The following is a 23,804-nucleotide window of genomic DNA, read 5'->3' on the forward strand; positions in this document are numbered from 1 at the left end:
AGCTTTCTTACCTATCATTATGAGTATTATTATTGCATGATTAATCAAAATAACATATAGGATCATTTTGTGATAGATGAAATTTTATTGCAAATATACCTCAGTGCAAAGGTAGGTGATTTTTCTCAATAAGCCCTGCATCATTCTATTCATGTTTGTTCGGTAATAGCTACGAAAACTTGGTCACATAAAATAAGTACATGGGAATGGAAAGGGTTTGGCACAGGAGTATCATTGTTTTTTTTAAACTCCTTCCAAATGTGCCAAAAATCACGTAGTAATCATCATCAAAATTTATATTAATGACCGTCAACTGACAACTCCAAGAGGTCCTTATTCAGTTTTGTTGAAGGCAGATAATTGGAAACCATCTGACTTGCAAAAAGTCATTAAAGTTACTTACTCTCTCAATCCAAACACCAGTATTTCAATATGTTCCTTTGTTTGGACCTTTGAGAGGTTTATACACCCTCTGGCAGTGAACCTGAGAATGATTTTTGGGGGAGGGAAAGGCCTTTTTTGTTTGTTTATTTGCTTTGATTGCCCCACTACTCCTTGGAATGACAGCGACTTTTGTTTACTGCTGTATCTCCAGGGCCTACAAGAAAAGTGTCAGATATGTAGTAGGTGCTCAGTGAATTATCTGGGATGTTATGAAAGAATGTAGAAATCATGGGTGGCTGGGTGTATGGGGGGGAAGGGACCAGGGCAGGAGGCAGAGACACAGAGGCACTCAGTGCACTGATTTGAGTTTCTCATGTCAAAGGCACCAAGAAGCCACCTTTCCCCAAATTGAAGCAGCACTGAGTAGAGAAAAGGCCTAATCTTTGGCATCTCACCTGGGTTTGAGTTTTGACATTGACACTGAATAGTGGTGACTTTTGGCAAACTCTTGGTCTTAAGAGTCCTACCCTGGGTAAAAAGAATAACTGTCCCTCTCTCAACGAGAGCCTTTGGAGGAAGTAACAAATATGATCATGCCTGTGAAGTACCTGCACCATTGCCTGCACTCAGTAAATAGGAATTATCCTTCATTTGAACCTGCTTCTTTTCCTTTTGGTGGCACCACCTCTCCCTCTACTAGGCCAGAAATTTGCACTATTGGACTTATTCTGAACGTTCACTGGCACAGATACTAAGCAGTAGACAAGATGGTAGAGTTAGGGGCCTCAGGGGGAATCCAGGGCAGTGGGACCTCCTGTACCTCAGTTTCCTCATCTAGGAAATGAGAGTAATAACAGCCCTACCTCACAGGGTTGTTGTGCGGAATAACGTGTTAGCTTTTGTGAAGTGCTTAGAACAGAACCTGATACACAGTAAAGGGTTAATAAGTGAGTGCTACCTGGGAGAGAAGGAGCACGCCAGGGTAATAGCGGAGTGGGAGAGTGGGGATCATCTGAGCTGCTGTGTCTCCCGCACACCATTTATAAGATGCATCAGGATGTCGCAGGGAGTCAGGCTCTATGGAGGAACGAACACCACTGGGCAAGTTTCAGTGAGTGTAGCAGGTTAAGGGCACCATGCGTATCTGTGGCCAGAAGAACAACATATTTCCTTCAAGGCTCCTGCCCCTCCAAAGCCCTGCCTGCTATTGGTCATGAGCTTATAATCAACAGATAAAGTGGGGAAAGTATGGAATAACTTCCAATACAGGTGTCAGAATCTCTTCAGCCATGAAGGAGGAAGCTGTAGTGAAAATGCAGGCATGAACTCCAACAGATGTTTTGTCTGTCAAAGAGAAAAAATCAGTATAGGAGACAGCTCCTCAGCAACAGAGCAGTCCCTGAAGAGGAAATGTTGCCTTATGACTGGGATTAAGCCCTTCAAAGAATTCTTCAAGGAGAAACCAAAACTGTGCCACTGAAACCCTCAGATTGTTGAAATTAAGCATTGAAATGGATAATAATTCATGTGTCACCCCAGGAACAAGACTTGCAAGAGGAGGTTTCTACTATTGACATGCTCCGTGGGGTAGGAAGAAAAAACATTCCTGTTCTGCAGAGACACAAAGTTCATTGGATACTGGTAAAAAGCTTGGTGGAGGGAATTCCCTGGTGGTCCAGTGGTTAGGGCTTGGCGCTCCCACTGCCAGGGGCCTGGGTTTGATCCCTGGTCAGGGAACTAAGATCCCACAAGCCGCACAGCCAAAAAAAAAAAAAAAAAAAAAGTTTGGTGGAACTCGAAGTGGACTTCAAAGGAGAGAGAGGCGAAATGGCATAAGCTCTGTACATGACATGAACATCATTTCCAGCAGCACTATAGGAGACAGAGATTGCAGGATACTGTAGGCTTGTGTTTTCCCATGAGAACTTAAACAAGCGGTCAAAGCTCCTCTTTTCTAATAAAAGAAAAACACGCCTTTCTGAATTAATGCTTGAGAAATGTTCTTTCCCTGCTGTCTCAGATTTAGCCCCTAAATGGCCTTTGATTAAACAGTATATTCCTGTGAGCCCACATTCAACATTTTTTGATACGTTTGATCTATCTTTGGCTTCTACAGAAGCTGAAGAGGATAAGCTTAGAGAGAGAAGGCAGCTTGGTGTTGAAAAAAAGGTTGATCCCCTTCCCGATGCACAAACACATACGTCTGAAGACACTGTACCGGTTAATTTTTTATATAAACTGGAACCAAAGTCACCCTAGAATGACTGAAATAAATCAGAACAATTGTGCAATTTCACAAGCTAATTGTGACTCAGAAGAGGACACAACCCCCCAGTGTTTGCAATTACGCAGGCAAGGGCATTGTCAGGTACCTGGAGACAGCCATGCCCATGTTAGTAGATGGAGAGCTTGGGAAGTCCATAAACAGATTGATTACATATACTGCCTCATGCCCAATTTGCTTCAGATTACAGGCAATCCCTGTCACTGTTGAGTGATGAACCATTACGAAGCAGAGCCGTTCTTTTTTTTTTTTTTTTTTTTTTTTTTTTGCGGTACGTGGGCCTCTCACTGTTGTGGCCTCTCCCATTGCAGAGCACAGGCTCCGGACGCGCAGGCTCAGTGGTCATGGCTCACGGGCCCAGCCGCTCCACGGCATGTGGGATCTTCCCGGACCGGGGCATGAACCCGTGTCCTCTGCATCGGCAGGCAGACTCTCAACCACTGCGCCACCAGGGAAGCTCAGCAGAGCTGTTCTTGAAGAGAAACCTGAAGGCCCATTTTTGATCAGGGACTCTGCAAAGAGTCCTCTTTTCCGTGATCTTCCGACATGACAACAGATCCCTGCCTGCCCAAATTGAACAGTGGAATCATAACCTTAGTTTTAATACTCACGACCCTTAGACAATTCATTCTTCCACTGTAACAGGACTTTTGTGGAACGCTTTAAAGATCCCAGCTCTTGCATGTTTTTTGGACCATTGCTTACTATATCACTAAATAGGACATTGTCTTTTAGGCTGCAATATAACTGCCATGCAGTCATCTGTAGGTGCACCACATATGATGGTGGTGGGCTCCCTTCCCATCAATGTTACAGGATTTTTTTAAAAAGTGTCATTAAAAACAAAAAGAGTAGCTGATTCACTTTGTTATAAAGCAGAAACTAACACACCATTGTAAAGCAATTATACCCAAATAAAGATGTTTAAAAAAAAAAAAAAAGAGTTCGCTGGTTAGAATGAGAACCAGTCAAGGCAAAGTAAACTCTCCCATCCCCGAAGGACATTACCTAGACCTGCTTTTATGTGCCTCAGAGAGTACACCTATAGCAAGCACACATATCAGTGTTAGGCTTCTTCAGTACAGTACGTAAGCTTAGTGTTAGTATCTGTCAGACGTGATCTACTGTTACTTAGATAAACGTGGTGCCTATTGAGACAACAGAGGCTAGAGCTACAGGTGTTCGGTAAGGCTACAGAAACATTTAGTTGATTTAGTTAATGGGTTTTTAATGGCTGTAGTAATTGAGTGAGGCAACTCTGGGGCATTTGCTGTGAAGAATTCTATTTCTTACTGAAGAATAAATAATTATTGGATGAGTGTTACAACAGTGTGACTAATGTTTGAAATTACCATTTTTCTAAAAATGTTTCTATAAACTTTCAAAAGTAGCAATGTTTGTAGTTACTAAAATCAAGCTTTGGAAGTCCCCAAAATAAAGACTGCTTTCCTTTAAGGAAAAAAAATTGCAATTTTCTTACATGAGGGCATAGTGCATTTCACTTAAGCATTGCTATAGTTTATACTCAGTCTCCTTGTCTGTTTCGTGAAAAGTACTGTTAAGTAAACTGGATTTCTGTCAACTCCCTGGCATTTCCCTTAAATTTATTAAATCTGAAGAAAGGATACTGGAAATAATGTTGTAGGCCTGGTGCTTCCTAGAGGGCTGAGGCCAGGTGTGGGCATCCAGCAGGGTTCCCAGGTTGTTTATCTCAGTCCTTAAGAACAAGAAATGCATGTTGGGATGGTGGTATTTTAGATTTAATCAAAGCACCCTCTAATTTACTAAAGAAAAAGTTCTATAACTTTGGGAGGTAAGGATCCTTCATTACTAAGACAAAGCCCATGCTTTCTAGTAAAACAAAAGAAACACCCCAGAATGTTAACAGAATTTCTCTCTAGGGAATGGAAGTACAGGAGATTTCTTTTTTTTTCCACCCCACTTTTCTGTATTTTATAATTTTCATTAAAGAGCAAGTATTGTTCTTACAATGAGAGGCTGTATTTTAACAAATTTATAAGATAACACAAAATTAATTAAAGCATGAGTCTCCTTTGATTATATTAAGTCCAATATTCAGAGCATTGGATAGAGTTTTTAGAAAGACTTTGTCTCCATTTGGGGGAATAATTAGCCCTATACTAAATGGTGCTCTAGTCTCACCTAACAAAGCATAAAAGTCATACCTGAAGTGATCAAACTGTTTCCAAGTAATTTAACCATTTCCCAGAACAAAACTCAAGATTTTTCTTGGTGCTTACTCAGAGGGACACTTGATCCACAGTAGCTGTGGCTCCTCTACTCATCCTTGGTCCGTTGGGAGACTCGTGTTTATCCCACTTAATCTCAATGCCCAGCTCAAATGTCATTTCTTCTCAGTAGTTTTCCCTGACCCACATTCTTTCTAATCCTTCCTGTCATCTGTATTTCTATAGCACTTTACCTCTCATTATTATCACCTTTTCGTTTAGTAGGCGTGACACTCTCTCCCCGCATGTTTGTAGCCTGGGAGCTCCTTGAGGGCAGATATCATATTCTATTCATTCTTTTATCATAGTGTGGTGGATTAAAAATGGCCATAAATTATTTTCTCTTCAAGAAATGGAGTGTATTTGCCCTCACATTGAATCATGGCTGGCCTTGTCACGTACTTTGATCTGTGGAATGTGGCAGGTGACATGCTGCCTTGAGCTGCTGTGTGAAGTCCAGGTACCCTCCCAGAGAGACTGTGTGGAGAGAGAGATGGCTGCCTGGCCAGCCTCCAGCCCTTCCAGCCATCCCAGCTGAGATGTCCAGACTTGTGAGTAAACCCATCTTCAATTTCTAGCCCCAGGTGAATCTCTAGATGACTGCGGCCTCATGAATGGGCCTAGCTAAACCCAGCCCAGATTGCAAAATAATGAACAAATGCATGACTATTGTTTTAAGCCACTAAATTTTGGGTGGATTGTCCTGCAGTAATAGATTACGGAAACACAGAGTATCTGGGGTATGGTGAGTCTTCCAATAAGTGTTTATAGAATTAAATTTATTTTTGTATTTATTTATTTATTTTGGCTGCACCATGCGGCATGCAGGATCTTAGTTCCCCTACTAGGGATCGAACCTGTGTCTCCTGAATTGGGAGTGTGGGGTCTTAACCACTGGACCACCAGGGAAGTCCCAAATTAAATTTAATTGTAAGAGACTGGATGGGTAAAATTGGTCCAGATGACTCTCATGGTCCTTTTTAGCACTGAGATTCTATAATCTCAAGACCCTTAATGACCTTGGATTATGCCATTACTTCCTTTATTTCTACCTATAAATGAGAGTTGAATCTAGATACAATACAGTTAAGTCCTTGGGCATCTTAGTCCATTTGGGCTGCTATAACAAAATACCATAGACTGGGTGGCTTATAAACAACAGAAATTTATTTCTCACAGTTCTGGAGGCTGGGAATTCCAAGATCAAAGTGCTGGCAGATTAGATGTCTGGTGAGAACCCACTTTCTGGTTCATAGATGGCTGTCTCCTTGCTGTGTCCTCATATAGTGGGAGGAAGGATCTCTCTGAGGCCCCTTTTTTTTTTTTTTTTTTTTTTTGCAGTACGTGGGCCTCTCACTGTTGTGGCCTCTCCCGTTGCGGAGCACAGGCTCCGGACGTGCAGGCCCAGCGGCCATGGCTCACGGGCCCAGCCGCTCTGCGGCATGTGGGATCTTCCCGGACCGGGGCACGAACCCGCGTCCCCTGCATCGGCAGGCGGACTCTTAACCACTGCGCCAGCAGGGAAGCCCTCTGAGGCTTCTTTTATAAGGGCACTGATCCCACTAATAATTGTAAGAGTGACCTAATCACCTCCCAAAGGCCCCATCTCCTAATACCATTATCTTGGGGATTAGGATTTCAACATGTGAATTTTGGGTGACACAAATATTTAGACCATAATATTCCATCTCTGGTTCCCCAAACTTCATGTCCTTCTCACATATCATCAACTCAAAGGTCTAAGTCCAAAGTCTCATCTAACTGTCATCTAAATCAGATATGGGTAAGATCAAGTTACAATCCATTGGGCTTTGTGACATTTAATGTATTAATATTTAGAGACAGCACCTAGGGTCACCTATTTTGACCAATCTCTTTTCCAAACCCAGTTTTCTGCAGCTGTATTGACTTCACTTAATTTCTTGTATGTGAAAATCGTGCCCCATAACCCATTTACTGTAGAACATAAACTACTTTGAGATTTTTTCAGTAATGGAGAAAAATACTCTTTCAGATCTGGCCTATACTAGTTTTTTAGTCTTTAAAATTTTTCTCCAGTTTCTTATTAGAGATATAAAATCTGCAATGATGACCATGCAATGAAAAGTGAGCTAACCAATCCAAACCATGGCATTTTGTAAAGTTTGAAACGTCTTAGAATTTCAGGCAATCTGCATTTTGGAAGAAGACACGGCCTTTGAATTGTTACTTACTTTATCCTTTCTTTAATGCTGAACTGTTTACAATCAATTGACCATTTTTCTTCATCTTATTATTTCAGGAGGGGATGGATGCTATGGATTTATGAAGAATATGCTTTAAAGATAGGCTATAGTCCAAGCATCAGGTTGGTCTTTCTGAGGTCATGCATGAAAATCAAGATTTAGCTATGTTGCAGTTATAACAGAAAAGTCCGAAGTCTAAACTCTACCAGACTCTCAGAAGCCATTGGTTCTGTGTTTAAATACCTTCCTCTGATGGAAATGTGGGAATGGAAGGGAGCTGGAGTGAGAGGGCGGCAGCCAACAGAAACGGCTCTCTGTGCACTTCCTAGTCTCCTGTTTTAAATGTGAAATGTTTTCTTGGTTTTGAAACACTTCTGTGCTTGTTCCTGCCACCCTGACAGCCTGGTTTGAACCAGTTTCTGGTTGAGACCTTGGTGCCATGGTAATCACCCTTAGGCTCCATCTGGCTGTGTCCCTGGGTGCCCAGCTTCTGTACTTACCCATGGTTACCACTCTTAGTCCCCCGTTTGGTTCTGCCCTCCTAGCAGTCATTGGAACCTACTTTCAGTCTAGCTCTTTCTCATCCTTCAGATGCAAGGTCATTGTCATTACCATAGGAAGAGTTTCCTTGACACCCAAGATAGGTTCAGGTCCTCCTGATGTATGCCCTCTTTGTTTCCTGTATTTTACCATCAAGGTACTTATCACAATTTATAATTATCTTTGTCATCTATTCTGCTTATTTTTGTGTCTTCAGCACCTGGGACAGTGGCTGGCACATAGTAGGAGTTCAATAAATGTGTTGAGTAAACATGAACAAATGAAGCTTGTAACTTGGGCCCCCCCCTCTTTTAGGGTACAATTGTATATGACCTTGGGCTAGTTACAAAACTTATGTCTCACTTTATGCATGTGTAAAGTAGGGAGGGATAATATTGTTTCATTTACCCCACAGTTTGGGGTGCTGTGTATATAGCAGATGCTTAGTAAATGTTTGTAGAATGAATAAATGCACCTGTTATCTCTGTGATAAGAGACACTTATTTTAAGAAGTATTTCTTTCATCTAACAGGTGAGAGAAGTTGATTTTCTAAGCAAGGGGACTCTTGTTTACTGAGTGGGAAATAAAATTCAGTATTCCCAATGCCTTTGCCCAGGGGTTTATATTTCTCTTCAGGTTGTACCTTAATACTAGATTTTTTTTTAATGGAAGAGGAGAAATTTTTTTAAATGAATTTGGACCAAACTAGTGATTTGATTGACTTTTCCAATTCCTAAGGGGTTGGTGTCTGTCACAGATTTTAACTGTTTGGTCCACCAAGAGTACAGATCCTAGATTGCTTGGATCTTAAAAACCTATAAGAAAGAAGCAACAGTGAATGTGAATGTGAAGACCAGGGGGAGTTCTATAGAGCTAACATTCTCATTGGGTGGTACAGCTTATTGGCCTTCTGAAACACTGTCAGGATAAGATCCTGACCTTGGAGTGATGGCAAAAGTGCTTTTAGCCTAACAGTTCTTTGTACTACAAGCCTTCAGAGGCTGGCCTAACTTTTTTTTTTTTTTTTTGCCGCACTGCACAACATTTGGGATCTCAGTTCCCCGACCAGGGATCAAACCCGCACCCCCTGCACTGGAAGCGCAAAGTCTTAACCACTGGACCACCAGGGAAGTCCCAGCCTGGCCTACCTTAACCTATTTACCCCCTATTTCCCACTGCAGCAGTGCAGTGAAGATAACATATAAAGTACAAATGCTACGCAGTTTTTCTTTTTCATGCTCATCTCTTCCCCACTGTGTCTACCTACTTCTGGGATTTCTTCCACCTGGCATTTCCTTCGGCATACAGAATACAGAAAAGGTAGAAGATGCAGGAAGGGTCCAAATGTAACTAGAGTTATGTATTTTATTTGAGCCTCATCTCTTTAGAGAAAGGGGAACACAGATGAGAGGAATAAGTTAGAGATGGTCTAAAAAAAAAAAAAAAAGCACAGAGGGGAGGGGTGTGAAGAAGGAAATCCTTCAGTGGAACATCTGCTGAAGGTGAAGCGAAGTGAACCTGGATAAGGAATTCAGAGATAATTCTTGGTGTTTAGTATTGCGATCTGGGAGTGAGATCCCAGCGCTGAGGAAGGAGGAAGGCCAACAGGTGGAGGAGTCCCAAAGCAAGTACTGCTAGTTTGTAACTAGCCTACGTCTCCAGACCAAGTGGCCCCATTTGGGTGGGGAGGATTTGCTGAGGGAATCTGACCCCTTATTCCTAGCTCATCTACAAGGTACCCTCACTGGCGTTGCTCTGGGATGTAAGTGAATTCATAAGCTGATGCCTCCTCTCTACTGACTGTGTCCTAGGCTGAGTCTGAGGTGGGGACTGGGGAGTTATAAACTGATACAGAGGCTAGTACTGCTGCTGAGAGCTTGGCCTGGATGTGGGCTCAGGCTTGGTCTCTGTCTCTGGATCCAGCTCAGATTCAGGCTCCAGCTCTGACTCAGGCTCCATTTCGTGATCCAGGTCTAGGTCTGGATCTAGCCCAGTCTCTTGTTCTGACTCCTGCATGGGATACAGATCAAAGTCTAGCTCTGATTCCTCCTCTGTTACTGGGTCCTGGAGTATGGTGAAGGCTGGACTTTTACTTCTGGGGGCTTCTATAAGACGGCTACTCATTTTATGTTTTGATTCTTCTTTCTGAAATACACACAATTAGATGGGTTAAAACTTCCCAATTAGATTTAATTTTTGAACAGTCAAGGAATTTCAGAATACAGTAGGACTTAAGGTACCAGAAAGCATGGGTTCCTGGCAAAGTAGAAAATATTTCTGGCCTAAATTTGCTTTTCATCTTCTTTGCACCCTCTGGTTCCTCAGTTACTTACCATGCTTCAGGCTCAATCAATCCATAATTTCCAATTTCTCTAGTTTTTGTAGCCAGCCTGGATTTCATGGTCAACCATTTAAATAACAATGGTCTGGTCAGCATTCCTGGACATCTTGTCTTCTTGATTTTACTTGTCTTTCTAACCCCCTAATGTAATCCTCAGCAGGCCCTTCATGACCTGGCCTCTTGCTATCTTCTTTAGCTTTATCTCTGTCTATAGTCCCCACCTTTTGCTCTAGCCATAGAGTTAGACTGGCAGATCTTTACGTCTGCTAGTTCATCAGTTTTATTATCCATCCCAAGGGTGGTGGTGGTGGGGGGGATTCTAAAGGGATAGCTAAGAGAGATATTTAAAATATTTATTAATTGGTATGGCACTGGCACTAACCAAACCTGCTGTAAAAAGATCCTTGAGTCCTCTGCTGGGTTGGGTAACCCCTCTTCAGTTGGGAAAGGATCCTGAATGACACCCAGATGCCATGGCAGTGTGGGAACCTGGGACTCAGGTTTACTGCTATTTACCAACTGGTAAGGGAACCTTTCAACATTTCAAATTCTGGGACAGCCACACTCAAAAACCTTTCCTGGATGTTGCTCATCTCTATCTGATTAGGTGTCTCCTCCCACCACACCACACCACTCCCCACCCCGATGCTTCACATCATCCAACCTTGTCTGTTTCTGAGTAGGCTTCTTGTATCACTGTCTCCAATTCATCCACATTTAACTCGGAGGACTCTGGCAACTTCCTTGACAAAGCAAATAGCACAGCATCGTGGAGGGTGAGGAACAGCTGGGCCTTGGTGATGCCAGTGTCAAAGAAATCATTCTTCTCAAGTACCCTGATCACAGAAGCTACAAACCAAACCGGGAACACACACAGGGTCAGACATCTGGGGAGGAGAGGATCCAGGATACAAAACACAGCCCTCTTCATAAGATGAAAGATACTCACAGTGACACCCTGCAATGAGCACCAAGATGTTGGCATTTTGGAAAGCACTGAACATCTGTGGGGAGAGAGTAAGCCAGTTTTAGAGATCTTCACACTCAGTAGAGGAACGGGCCTTTTAATTAGCTGAGTTTTAAAACTTCTTTGGTCATTCACTTGTCTGGGGTATATGTACCTTTGCATCCCCACCCCATTCAGCTCTGTAAACATTTGATGAGTGAACTGCTTTATGCCAGGAAATGCCTAAAGTGCCAGAATACAAAAGAGAATCAGATGGTCTTGGGTGGGGAGTGAGAGGGAGGGTTGCCCATGGCCTTAAGTAGGGAAACAGTTCACATAAAGAGATAAATGTTCACATGAGGACAGTGCTAGGATAGACACAGGCACAGGTGTGATGGGGACACACTGGACGGGCCTCATGAACAATCATATCTTGGTATTATTGCTTAGTGTTTGCACGTGACCTCCTTCTCTCTGGAGTCCACTAAGCAGAGGTGGCAAAATGTGGCCCAGAGATGGTCAAGTGATATAGTTCGGAAAGGTATTCAGGAACCCTGAGGATCATATTCAGTGCTGCTCTGCAAAGTTGTATTTGAATTTAGTAAAACATCAGACACTGACCCCAAGTATATACTTCAGCCTATATATATATATATATATATATATATATATATGTGTGTGTATATATATATATATATATATATGTATATATATATATATGCTCTGGAGCTATAAATCTTAACGTTCAATTCAAAAGAAGTCACCATTCACCTTAATACTCTAAGACTCAACAGGTTCCAAACCTGGGGACTAAGTTGGAGTGTCAAAAGAAACAAAACAGACAGACTCTACTTCTTTCACTACCAAGGGGAAACAAGAAAGTCATTCTGGATCATACAGTAAATCATAAAGTTATTTGGTAAAGAGCCACTATAGACATACTCTAAATGACAAGCAATGGGAGATTGAAATATCGTGAATTAAGAAGAAGCTTAAATGGAGTGGTTGTCTCTAATAAGAACAACTACTGGGATTTTTCTTAGTGGGTTCAAGTTTTCAATTATAAAGTAAACAAAACATAATGACTTCCTCCAACAAGGCGGGATACAACAAAGCAAACAGCACAGCGTCGTGGAGGGTGAGGAACAGCTGGGTCTTGGTGATGCCTGTGTCAAAGAAATCATTCTTCTCAAATGCTCTGGCCACAGAAGCTACAAACCAAACCCGAACACACACAGAGCCAGATACCTGGGGGGGAACCTGCCTTTTTAAAGTGTGAGGGTGTACCGTGAATCTCTGAAGCCTACAAAGTTAAGGTGCTGGACATTGCCTCAATGATGGGGCTGGAGCAGAAAGTCATCAACGTAGGCCAGGTTGATGGAAGGGTTATGCCAAGGACCAGAACATATGGTGCCTCCAAAAAATGGAAGACAAGAGGAGAGAGGAAAGGATGGCCCAATTATACTACAGAACAGGGGGAAGAGTGATATAATGTCAGAGGCTTTAAGTTCCAGTGCTGGACAGGCCCCTTCCTAGCTGCGAGCACAGGACTCTTAGGGGGAAATATGGCTTGTCTCTCAGGGCTGTTGTGAGAACTAAATGAGATAGTGTATATAAATGTGCTCAACTCAGTCTGGCATGTAAGAGGCATTCGATAGTGTAGTCAATGAAATCTAAAACTACAGCTACAGTGTAAGACTGGGAGAAGAGAACACAGCCCAGTAGTACAACCTAAGATGGAAAAGTCCCAAAGATAAGACATTATCAAGTATATTTGAGCCTGCAAATGGAGTGGGGGTGGGGTGTTGGTGGGGAGAGGGTCTCATGGATGGGAAAGACCTTAATGTAAATCTCTTCTAAGCCTCTCATTTTATAGATGAGGAAACCAAGTGCAATTTATTGAGTTACCTCGGGTCTGATGGACAGTGAGGGGTAGTAAAGCCAGGACAAAGCACAAACCCACAGACCACCAATCAGAGTTCTTTCTGCTATGACAAGCTTCCTATTGCCTTAGACCAAAGAGGAGCTGGACTCACTTAAGACAGAATCATATTCACTTAGGAATAAGACATAGGATAAAATATTTATAAATATTTTGTTAAAATGGAATCTGAGGATACAAGAAGGAAAGTCAGCCAAAGGAGCATATCTCAAAAAAAGGTGGGGGGTGGGGGATGGACAGTGGTTAAGAATCACCTGCCAATGCAGGGGACATGGGTTCAAGCCCTGGTCCGGGAAGGTCCCACATGCCACTGAGCAACTAAGGCCGTGCGCCATAACTACTGGGCCTGTGCTCTAGAGCCTGTGCCACAACTACTGAAGCCCGCGCACCTAGAGCCCGTGCTCCGCAACAAGAGAAGCCACTGCAATGAGAAGCCCACGCACCACAACAAAGAGTAGCCCCTGCTCGCCGCAGCTAGAGAAAGCCCGCGCGCAGCAACAAAGACCCAACGCCGTCAAAAATAAATTAATTAAATAAATTTTTTAAAAATGTGGGTGCAGTTACAGCCAGGAAGCGAGTGGGTTCAGGATGTGTAAACCTGAGCCATCGCCAACAGGAGCAAGAGTGAGATAGAGGACTAAAAACTGAGATAAGCTGGCTTGAAAAAAAAAGACACTGAGACATTAAATATGTCTTTAACGTCTCCTACTTATGAGACATTAAACAATAAAGCCAATATGGTTAGTTGTGCACCTAAACTGTCCATATTGTACAAGGAGGAGAGAAATGAAATCTGTCTGAGAAACCAGAAAGTGGGAGAGAAGCCAGGACTGAGGGAACATAGCTTTGAAGGAAAAATCTTTCCTGCCCTTTTCACCCAAAGATGCAGGCAATGAAGAAGGAACTGGGGAAGATCCTTACAGGTACCGGAACGGGTGGCCCCACGCTTGGGGTGTCATTTCATCACAACTTCTTCAAACCTGGGTGCCTTTTAGAGCAGCTGAATAGTGGAGAATTCCTTGTGAACTTTCTTCTGTAGCATTTGAACCTATTTCTTGACATTTTTTGTAGCTAACTCCCAGGATACGCTGGGAGTTGCTGGGTGTGGCACAGATTGCTGTTTCAATGGTGTTAAGAGTTTCCTATTTTTCAGTCCTTGAGAAATAATATGCCATGGTTAGGGAACCAACCCTAGTTTAGTAAATCAGGGTTGCTTCATTTTCTTTTTATTCTGGTTGACCTTAAACCGTCTTTGGTGCTCAAGTTCCTAGTGGCCTAGGAGTCACAGAGCAGCTAACCAGTGACTAACAGGATTCAATCAGGATCAGGTCTGGGATGGTGGTGGTAGGAGGGGATCAGGGTTCTTGTGAAAGCCTCCTTAGTACTTACCTGTCTTAGTACGACCAAAGCCTGTGCATCCACAAGATGTACCATGGAGAAGTCCAGGATGATGGTGTGGATGCTGGGTAGAAGAGATGAAGTCGAGTAAGGCAGGAGTGTTCTACCCCCACCCTGAGTTTCAGAAGCATCAGGGAGTGTGATCGACATGCTCCTAGAGGGTTCATCAGAAAGCCAAACTTTCTCCACCTCCTTGTAGTTTGGATTTCTCTGGGATGTGCAAGATGTTATGTACGGTACTTGGTCATCGGACATAGTCTGGCTTGTGTCCATGATTTTGAAACGTGAGCAGCGGACCAGGTTAATGGAGGACCAGTCGAGGTCCCCTTTACTTTCAAATCGTTCTGTGTAAACAACCTGGGATGACAGAGTTAGGGGAGGACTATGATAAGACTCAAACAAGCCTGGAAGCATTTGCAACTATGCTGTTTCTATCTACTAACTCACTTCCCTCTCTCTTGGAAAACTCTGCAGACTATGCGTTATACCTTTTTTCCTTAGATATCTCACTGTCACTTCCAGCTTGTGACTAAAACCAAGTTCATCTTTCCTGATCCTCACCACTCAGAGCCACCCCTCCCGACTTCCCCACATGCGTCAGTGACATTTTCATTGTCTTAGTGAGCCAGACTTTAAATCATCTTTGATTTATTCCTTTCCCTCATCCCTGGATTCTAATTAGTCTCCGGCACCTACTAGAACTTTGAAGTATTTCTTCCATCAGTCCCTTTTCTCAACACCTCCTTCTTTTATCAATGAAACTGTCTTCTGTCACATTTCCTTAAGGAGACAAAAGGTACTTGAGTGTGGCTGTCTTTATCTTTCACTCCTTTCATGCTCCTAATAGGCCTATGTCGCTTAAGGACAGGACCAAGCACCGGGACTACAATGGCATGAAAGATGTGAATGCTGACTCTGCAGTCACAGGGACCAGATTCTACCTGGGGAGAGGGCACGTGTCCATTTAAAGGATGAATAACAACCTAAATGGACAAGAACTGTAAGGCATGTGGGAAAATGAAGAGTTCATTTGCTAGAGTGGTATACTTTGGGGTGATGTTTCTTTAAGAAAAATCTGTTGTTCTAATAATGTTGCTTGTGAACAACAAGCAACATTGTTGCTTGTTGCTTTTCTATTTAAAAATAGAAAAAAAATGTAAAGATTAAAACTAACAAGGTAGTATATATTGTATCGCTAAAAAAAAAAGTGCTGTGGACAAATGATAATATTACAGTTCAAAGGAGAGAGGTGCTCCGCAAGCCTTGACAGTCACTGAGGCCAGGCCTTTGGGGGACAGCTGAGCACTGGCTCAGTGTTGGGGAGATGCAAGGTCCTTCAAGCAGAAGAAACCTCTGAGAGCCTCCCCTATCTCTCTGTCTACTCTATACTCTTTCAAGAGCTTTCATAATCCACTCCCGCCAGATCTGCCTGAACTTACTGCCCAAGCCAAGCCTCTTACTCTGAGGATCCCATGCTTATTTCTACCTCAGTGTCTTTGTCCAAGCCTATTCACGGACTGGGAGTCCTTCTTTTTCCTACCTGACATAAATCCAAATTTCTCTCTCCTGCCCGGCTTAAGTCCATTACTACCATGAAGTTTCCCTGCCTTTTTGAGTTCATGCCAATCTCTTTAACTGAAGTCTTAGAGTGGTTAGAATATAAACACATGATTTAGAACATAACAATACTGCATGGTATGGTTTACCATCTTATTTCATCAGTTTTAAGATGCACCATGACTTTTTGTACTGTCAAGAAACAAACAAAACACTGCAAATTAAACTATAATAATGCCATCAATTGTACAATGCATCTAAATTTCAGAGATGTGAAAAAAATGTATATTTTTGGATGGATAAATACAATAATAGCCTTAAATGTCACATTAATAGAGAGCTGTTTGCCCAGTTTAGTTCCCTGACCAGGGATTGAACCCAGGCCCACAACAGTGAAAGCACCAAGTCTTAACCACTGGACTGCCAGAAAATCCTCCCCAGTTTGAATTAAAATTCCATAAATTGCTTCAAAATAATCCTGTGATTTTGAGGGGCTGTAAGTGGGTAGGGATATAGATGAAATAAGATTGAATACGAGGTGATAAATCTTAAAGTAGATGGTGAGTACATAGAGGCTCATTATACTTGTCTCTACTCTTGTATATGTTCAAATTTTTCCGTGAAAAAATTAAAAAAAAAAAAAAGAACAACCTGGATGAACCTTGAGGATATTATGTTATGTGAAATAAGGCAATTGCAAAAAGACAAATACTGTATAATTCCACTTATATGAGGCATCTGGAAGCGTCAAAGTCACAGAAACAGAAAGTATAATCGTGGTTGCCAGGGGCTGGGAGGAGGAGGAAATGGGGAGTTGTTTAATGGGTCAGAGTTCCAGTTTTGCGAGATGAAAACGTTCTGGAGGTACATGGTCGTAACGATTGCACAACAGTGTGAATATATTTAACACTATTGAACTGTACACTTAAAAATGGTGAAGATGATAGATTTTATGTTATGCGTTTTATACCACAATTAAAGAGAAAAAGAAAAAAGAACTACCTGGAGACAGAGGCCCCTAAAAATTTGTTTTCCTTTTTCATAGTGTCATAGTTCTGGGCACACAGTATGAGATCAATAAATACTAGATCATATTATACTCTAAAATGTATTTTCTGATGTCCTGTAAATACTCTCTACAATACTCAGTGCAGTGTGGATACAAAATAAAAATTAGAGATAGTGTTAATTCTAGTAGTAGAGCAGTCCTCTTAAGAGGCAGGGAAGTTGGTATTTTCCAGGAGCTCAGTAGAGCCTATGCTCCATTCGGGTGTATGGCAATGACAGTGGGTGCTTGGTATTGTAGGTGAGGAGGGGGATGGGAGGTGTTCTTGTGTGTGTGTGTGTGTGTGTGTGTGTGTGTGTGTGTGTAGATAGAGCTGCTCCTCCAGGGTGTTTGTGTGGATGAAAGGCCTTGAAGCTGGAAATGAACAGCCCTGCCCTGGGGAAAGGGAATATTTAGACCAAATCTGAGTTGGAAATTAATGAGCGCTACAACTCATCCGCTAAAATAATCTTCAGACGCTGTAAAATCCCCATGTCTGCTTATCTGCCCTCCACCCCACATCATCATTTCCCTGGTCACAGGCAGACATCAGGAGATTCTGACAGATCCTTGGGAACCCCAGCCACCTTGACCCTGCCTGCCCTTGACCCTGCTGCAGTTAGAAAACAATCTTTAAGTCATTTGTTTTCAGAAATAGATAGCCAAGGAGCTAAGATAAAAGTCAAGGAAACAGGGACAACCAGGGAACTACTGACAATGTAGTCAACAGGTAGACTGTACTCTGTGCTCAGATAAGTTGCTGGCCATTGAGAAGGGAATCAGGAGTCAGGACATCTCCCCCTGCCTCCTACTTTCAGGGCAAGATCTGAACCTGAAAGGGAACCCGTGTCTCCATTTCTGAGTAGAAATCTTTGATTTCCAATTACTCATGGTTCGTCTAAGAGTTAAAATCCCTGAGGGGGTTTAGATTTTCTTTTCTTTTCTTTCTTTTTTTTAAAAAACTACTAGTGCACTTCTTTTTTATAAAATGTGGAGGAAAATGCAGAAAAGAAGACATGTTTCTAACCCTGGGTGGTGGCTCCGGTTCATCACAGTTGCAGAAACACCAACAAAGCTTTCCTTGCTGGGGGCCATCTTCATTTTGATTAAACAGGCTGTAAATTTCTTCTTCTGTAAGAGGCACCTTTACCATTTCAACCTGAAAGACATATGAGGGGGTCTCATACGGATGGTGAGTGGGGGAGGGGAGAATACTCGGGGAAGGGGAGGGGAGCAGGTAGAGAGAGGCTGGGGAGGAAAGCCTTCACCCCCTCTAACAGCTTGCGCTTTAGGTAGTGAACATTGACAAATGTAATGGAGTTGCAGCACTGGAAGATCTTCACCCCTGGAATGTTTGTAACCTGCAAGACAAATAAATGTAAACTTGAGGGAAATTTTTCAGCTCTTTTATGGAGTAAGAAAAAATAATCCTTAGAACCTCCTGGAGAATCTGTATTCTTTATAAGAAGCAAGATCTAGCAAATTCCTTCCTCCCATTTTCATCCCATGCTTTTCCTGCTTTCTTCTTTTCCCCTTCATTTCCTCACACCTCTCTTTTTCTTGGCCTTCCTCCCCCGAAGTACATTTTAAAATTATCCTTAACTGGCTGCATCGCTTTCCCCACCTTTGTAAATGCATATCTGCAGTGCAGCAGACAGGAGCAAAGGAGTTTTGTAGAAAAACTAGGCAGCAGGCCTGGTCCACCCCTTCCTTTGGGCAAAGGAGTGGGACTGATTTGGATTCTTACCTCCTGATAGTCATGGAAGCTTCTATAAATATTGGTGTTAGGGATCTGACCCAGGAGGAGAATCTTAGTTCTGAAAGTAAATGCATTTGCCTTTAGGTTACAGTTGCCTTACCTTGCCATGGCCCACCTCCTATTACCTGAGACAAAGTACCTGTGTGACTGAACAGTGATGATGAAGAAGGTAAATGCTACTGAAACAAGTAATCCCATGTCCAGTCCCAGTAAAATTGCAGATATGAACGTCACCATCCAAATGAGCTTATGGAAAAGAGGAAGAAGGGAAAAGGAAGACCGTGATAACAAGCAGAATTGAGAAAATCACAAGTCCTCTTTCTCAACTCACCTTTACCCTTTCTCTCCCAACACCTAGGATTTAGAGAACAAATTCCACAGCCATATGAACTGATGCCATCACAAATGATTGGGTCCCAGGGCTACCTAGCAATTCTTTTATGCATCCTTGGTCACTTCTCTCTTTAATTCTCTCTTAAAACTTCAGTTTCCTCGTGTGAAAAATAGGAATAATAGTATCTGATTTATAGAATTTATTGAGATTAGAAATATGATTTGTAAAGCAACCCAGAACACTCACCAAATTAGTGGTTGCTATTTTAAGAGCTATGATAGTTATTGGGAATCTCTTCAAGTCCCTATCCCACCACCTTCTCCATCACTCTCAGCAGGTGATGTTGACTTTATTTTCACATAGAAGATAGGCTGAGGGGGGAGGGATAAATTGGAAGACTGGGATTGACATATACACACTACTATATACAAAATAGATAACTAATAAGAACCTGCTGTAGCACAGGGAACTCTACTCAATACTCTGTAATGGCCTATATGGGAGAAGAATCTAAAAAAAGAGTGGATATATGTATAACTGATTCACTTTGCTGTATACCTGAAACTAACACAACATTGTAAATCAATAATACTCTGATAAAAATTTAAAAAAGAAGATAGGCTGAAACTCCCTTAAGTATTTACTTCCCCCTCCACCTGCCACTTGTTAGTATCTGCACTCAACCTTCCCCCGTTCTCTCCAGGTCTCTTGGAAGGGCTATCCCTCCTCCTAAGACTAGAAGCTCTACCTGCGCCCTGGACCACATTCCCCTCTTAACTTTTCAGGGACCTGCATTCCAAAATGATCCCTCTTCCTATCTCTTTGCCTCTTCTGAGTGCTTCTCCTCTCATTGTATCACATCCCCCATCTTTTATTTCTTGCTGTCTCCCCTTTATGTCCTCTAGTTTTGTGCTCTAGAGAGAAGGAGAGTGCTCCATCAGTTACTGTTCCTGGAAAGACACCTCCTTCTCTTGTTAGAATTTGTGTCTCCCATCCTGGATTGTATTTCTATTAACTGGATTAAAAGTCATTCAAATACGTGATGTATGATAAACCCTTTTTACTAGATCTGTATGTAACTGCAGCTACTTAGTTAATTGCATTTTACTTAACTTTGCATAGTTGGAATGGGTATTTCCATGCACCAATAACCTTGACTCCCTGCTTAAAGCAAAAGTAGAGTACTAGGCATCAGAGAGTACTAGGCATCTGACAGTGCCTTCCGGTTGATCTCTTTCGTTTGTTCTCTTCCTCTCTCTGCAGGCTTCCCCTCCGTCCTTCCCACCCCACCCAGGACATCTACACTCACACAGTCACATTGGTTCTGCCTCCACAGATTGGGTAAGTTGTAAATGGTTTCAAGGTAGGGTAGGACATTGCTCAGAATAATACCAGCCAGCACAGCCTGTGGGGAAAAGATAAACACTGCTTCATTTTCCTTTCTGGGGTAAAACTCCCAAATTTCCACAAAGGTACCACAGAGAGTTAGTCAGCCTTGCCACTCAGAGATATTATGCACTGATATTTCATAAAAATACCAGGTCCATGCTTTGACTCATTGTCTAATCAAATAAGTTTTCTCCACGTTTTTCTCTGCTCACCTCCATAATTTGTCAAACGCACAAAACAAGGCAAAGCCAGGTCACTCATTTGGCCGGTACAGCTACCACAAGCTCCTTTTATTTTTTATTTATTTATTTATTTTTTAAATTGGTCAACTTTATTCAAATAATTTCCAAGAACCCAGAGAGTCATCTCAACAGAATCAATTTCATAGAAATTTGCTTTGAAGGGCAGATAAGCAAAGCAAGTTGTCACATATTCTTGAGAATTTAAAAAAATACACAAAAATCAGAGAGGCAAGAGGGAATACTTCAGAATAACTTGGCAATAGATTTTCAGCTTTGAGGTTTTCTAACACGAAATCACTTTTCTCTTCCATCCTGAAAGATGTGTTGTTCTTTCCTCTTCTTCTCTTCCCAGGTGACCTATGAAAAGCCAGCCTCTTCCCCAGGCCTCGGGATGGCTCTGCCCACAGGTGAGAAATCCCAGGGTCCAGCCCACCGTCTGCACACCTGAGGGTCTGATAATCGGCGTCGTTTTGTGGGGACTTGATGACCCCAGCTGGCATCGAGAGCAACACCTGTAGATGGAGGGGCCCTAATTGTGTTTGAGCCGAGGGGACTTTTAATGCTCTGCTGGGGTGACGATGACAAGTTTGGGGGACCCTGGGAGCCAGAGTCTGGATGGAATTTTCCTGAGAAGTCTTCTTTTTGATAACAAACTCCCACACTTGCTTTATCTGGAGATGCTCTGGTACATAAAGGCACCTGCGTCTGCTGAAGCGATTTTTGGCAATACTTTTGATGAAGCTTGTCAAATTTTTCTTTAATGTCATCGTGACGATCCCTGGCACAGGCTGGAGGTTGTACCCTGGGTACTGAAATGGCTTTGTTGAGTGATACTGACTTCCTAAATCCTCCCAGATCATTTCCTTGACAAGCAAGGTCAGAGGTCTGCTCCGAGCGGCCCGGGCTACACGTGGAGTTGGTCTTTGAAAGTGAAGGGAAGGAATCACTCTTTGGTGGGCAGCTACCCTCTCTGATAGATCCTTTGCCCAGGCTTTCAAAAGCCTCACTCAACCTCTTAGCTTTTGCTCTGCAGAGAGGGCTACTCGGCCTGTGGGCTTCTACGCCCTGGGGGCTACCAGGGCTTGCTGGACCACCTCTGTACACATCCACAGCCGAGGAGCCGGGAAGGTAAGTCAGGCAGGGCTGCTTCCTAAGATTCGAGCAATATTCCTGATGAAGCTTGTCAAATCTGATTTCGATCTCCCTATAACGATTCCCTCCCTCGCCCGGCGGTACTCTGGGTCTAGAACCTATTTTTACAGGAGAAATCAACCACTTTAATGTCATGAATCTATTTTCCTGATCAAGATGATACACTGCACTGGAGTCTAAGTAAGTCAATGAAGAATGATGCTTCTGAGGCGTTCTCGGAAGCTCCTTCCAATGTGAAGCGAATGCGTGGATCTGGGGTTTGTTTACTTCAAAAAAAGCCCTTCCCAATTTTAAACCCATCTTATGGTCAGAAACATCGAGTACGTTCTCGCGATCTCTTAACACTGCCACGTCCTTCGCAGGTTCGGAGCCGGGTGGACGTCTCTCCTGGGGACGCCTCCGAGAGCGCCTGCCTCCTCTGCAGCTCGTTCTGTCCATTCTGCTCTTACACCTGTGCCTCCGCTTGGAGCTCCAGTTCTGGCGGATGAACGTCTTGGTGGAGATGACGCAGGAGGGCCTCACACCCAGCAGGCAGCTCATGGAGTGCAGCATGCCCGCGTACAGATCACTGAGTGTTGCATTGCAGACGTCCTCAGCCTCAGAGCATGGGCTGCTTGAGAAGCTGCTGCCACCGGTCCCTCCCTATAAGGAGATGCCATCACCCCTCGGCACCAGGGCCAGGCCTGCTGAGCAAGAGTGCAAAGCATCACCCTCTCTGGGCAATGAGGTTGGCTGAAATGGGCCACCGGGGCTCTCTTCAGAGATGCCACCGTAGTATCCTCGGGCAGGCCTGGCGGGCGAGGCCAATGAAGGGACCAGGGTCACACGGGTGTCCTTTCCCTCTCCGTAACTGGCACACTCCAAACACCCTTCATCCTGCAGCAGGATATCCACTTGTGTCAAGTACTTCCTCCTTAGCTCATTTTTCAATGGGCTCCAGGGCACTGCAGGCATCAAGTTACCAGCAACCACATCTTCTTGGAATAAAGTTGTATCAGTACCACTGCTTATTGAATCCTCACCTTGTGTGCAGGGCAAGGGAAGCTCATGACCTCCAGCTGGGACTCGCATGGGTCCATCTGTCCTGTCGTCCGTCTTCACCATGGACCCCTGGATTTGTCCTGTATTTCTTTCCTTTATTAATCTTCCTCCCCAAATTCGCAATCCCTGGGGCGTCTCGTAGGTCAGCGTGGACATCTGCACCACCGGGGCGTCCTCGAAGGGCTGGTTGTACTTCTCTATCAGCTGCTGCATGCGCCTCTGGAAGCGGTGGCGGCTGTCCCTGAGCTTCCGCAGCAGCACGTCCTCTCCCAGGACCTCGCCCTCCATGGTGCTCGGACAGCCAAAATCCACAAGCCCCTTTTAGATTCAGGTCACTGATTACTTACCCTGACAGTGAGAGGAAGAGTACCCGCAGGTTATGATCATCTAGCCCCTTCTGCTTCCATGTTGTCACTTTGGTGTCTGAGGCAAGCCCTCAGGGAGGCTGGCACCTTTGGCCATTTTTCTTATCTTTGCCTACTTGGCCTTGCTTTGTCTAGTTTGCTTGACATAATCTATGTTACCGATGTTGCTTAGAAACCATTCTCAGCAGGGGTGACAAATTAAGAGAATTTCCACTCACAGGAATGCTGAAATAGTTTCAGTTGGGCTTTTTTCAAGTCTAATCATGATGTACTACAATTATTTCAACAATAAGATACCAATTTTTGTCCATCAAATTAAATTAGCAAATTTAAAACATTGAGGACATCCCATAAAAATGGGTGTTGAGTATTGCCCTTTTGGAAAATAATTTGGCAATATATCAAGAAATGCTAATATGCTTTCACACAGAAATTTTGTTTTACTCTTAGAAATCTATCTTAAATATAGAAAACGGTAGATGTATAAAATTGCTCACTGTTGTGTTATTTATAATAACAAAAATTCAGATAACCTAATTTAAGATGATTAAGTTATAGTATGGAGTATCATGCTACATATTAAATTAAAACAAGAATACCAGATTGTACA

At 43.1% G+C, this 23,804-nt stretch overlaps 2 protein-coding genes and 1 pseudogene across 2 annotated transcripts in view; 1 reads left to right on the top strand and 2 right to left on the bottom strand.

The window, feature by feature from the left end:
* Positions 1–1,621: 1,621 nt before the first annotated feature.
* LOC136129512 (suppressor of cytokine signaling 5-like) lies at positions 1,622–3,650 on the top strand (annotated as a pseudogene).
* Positions 3,651–9,411: 5,761 nt separating this feature from the next.
* The window catches only part of SLC26A8 (solute carrier family 26 member 8), a 66,249-nt gene continuing 51,856 nt past the window's right edge, over positions 9,412–23,804 (bottom strand). Inside the window, 9 exon segments of the mRNA XM_065885952.1 lie at positions 9,412–9,828; positions 10,689–10,873; positions 10,974–11,028; positions 14,302–14,667; positions 17,940–18,071; positions 18,181–18,273; positions 18,660–18,729; positions 18,811–18,917; positions 20,315–20,410. Of these exon segments, the coding sequence (XP_065742024.1) occupies positions 9,412–9,828; positions 10,689–10,873; positions 10,974–11,028; positions 14,302–14,667; positions 17,940–18,071; positions 18,181–18,273; positions 18,660–18,729; positions 18,811–18,917; positions 20,315–20,410 (1,521 nt within the window).
* Positions 20,994–23,117, bottom strand: LOC136128947 (Holliday junction recognition protein-like). The gene is given in 1 exon segment (XM_065885003.1): positions 20,994–23,117. A coding segment is annotated over 1 exon segment (2,124 nt).

The sequence above is a fragment of the Phocoena phocoena genome, chromosome 10, assembly GCF_963924675.1.
Source record: "Phocoena phocoena chromosome 10, mPhoPho1.1, whole genome shotgun sequence".
Lineage (NCBI taxonomy): Eukaryota > Metazoa > Chordata > Mammalia > Artiodactyla > Phocoenidae > Phocoena > Phocoena phocoena.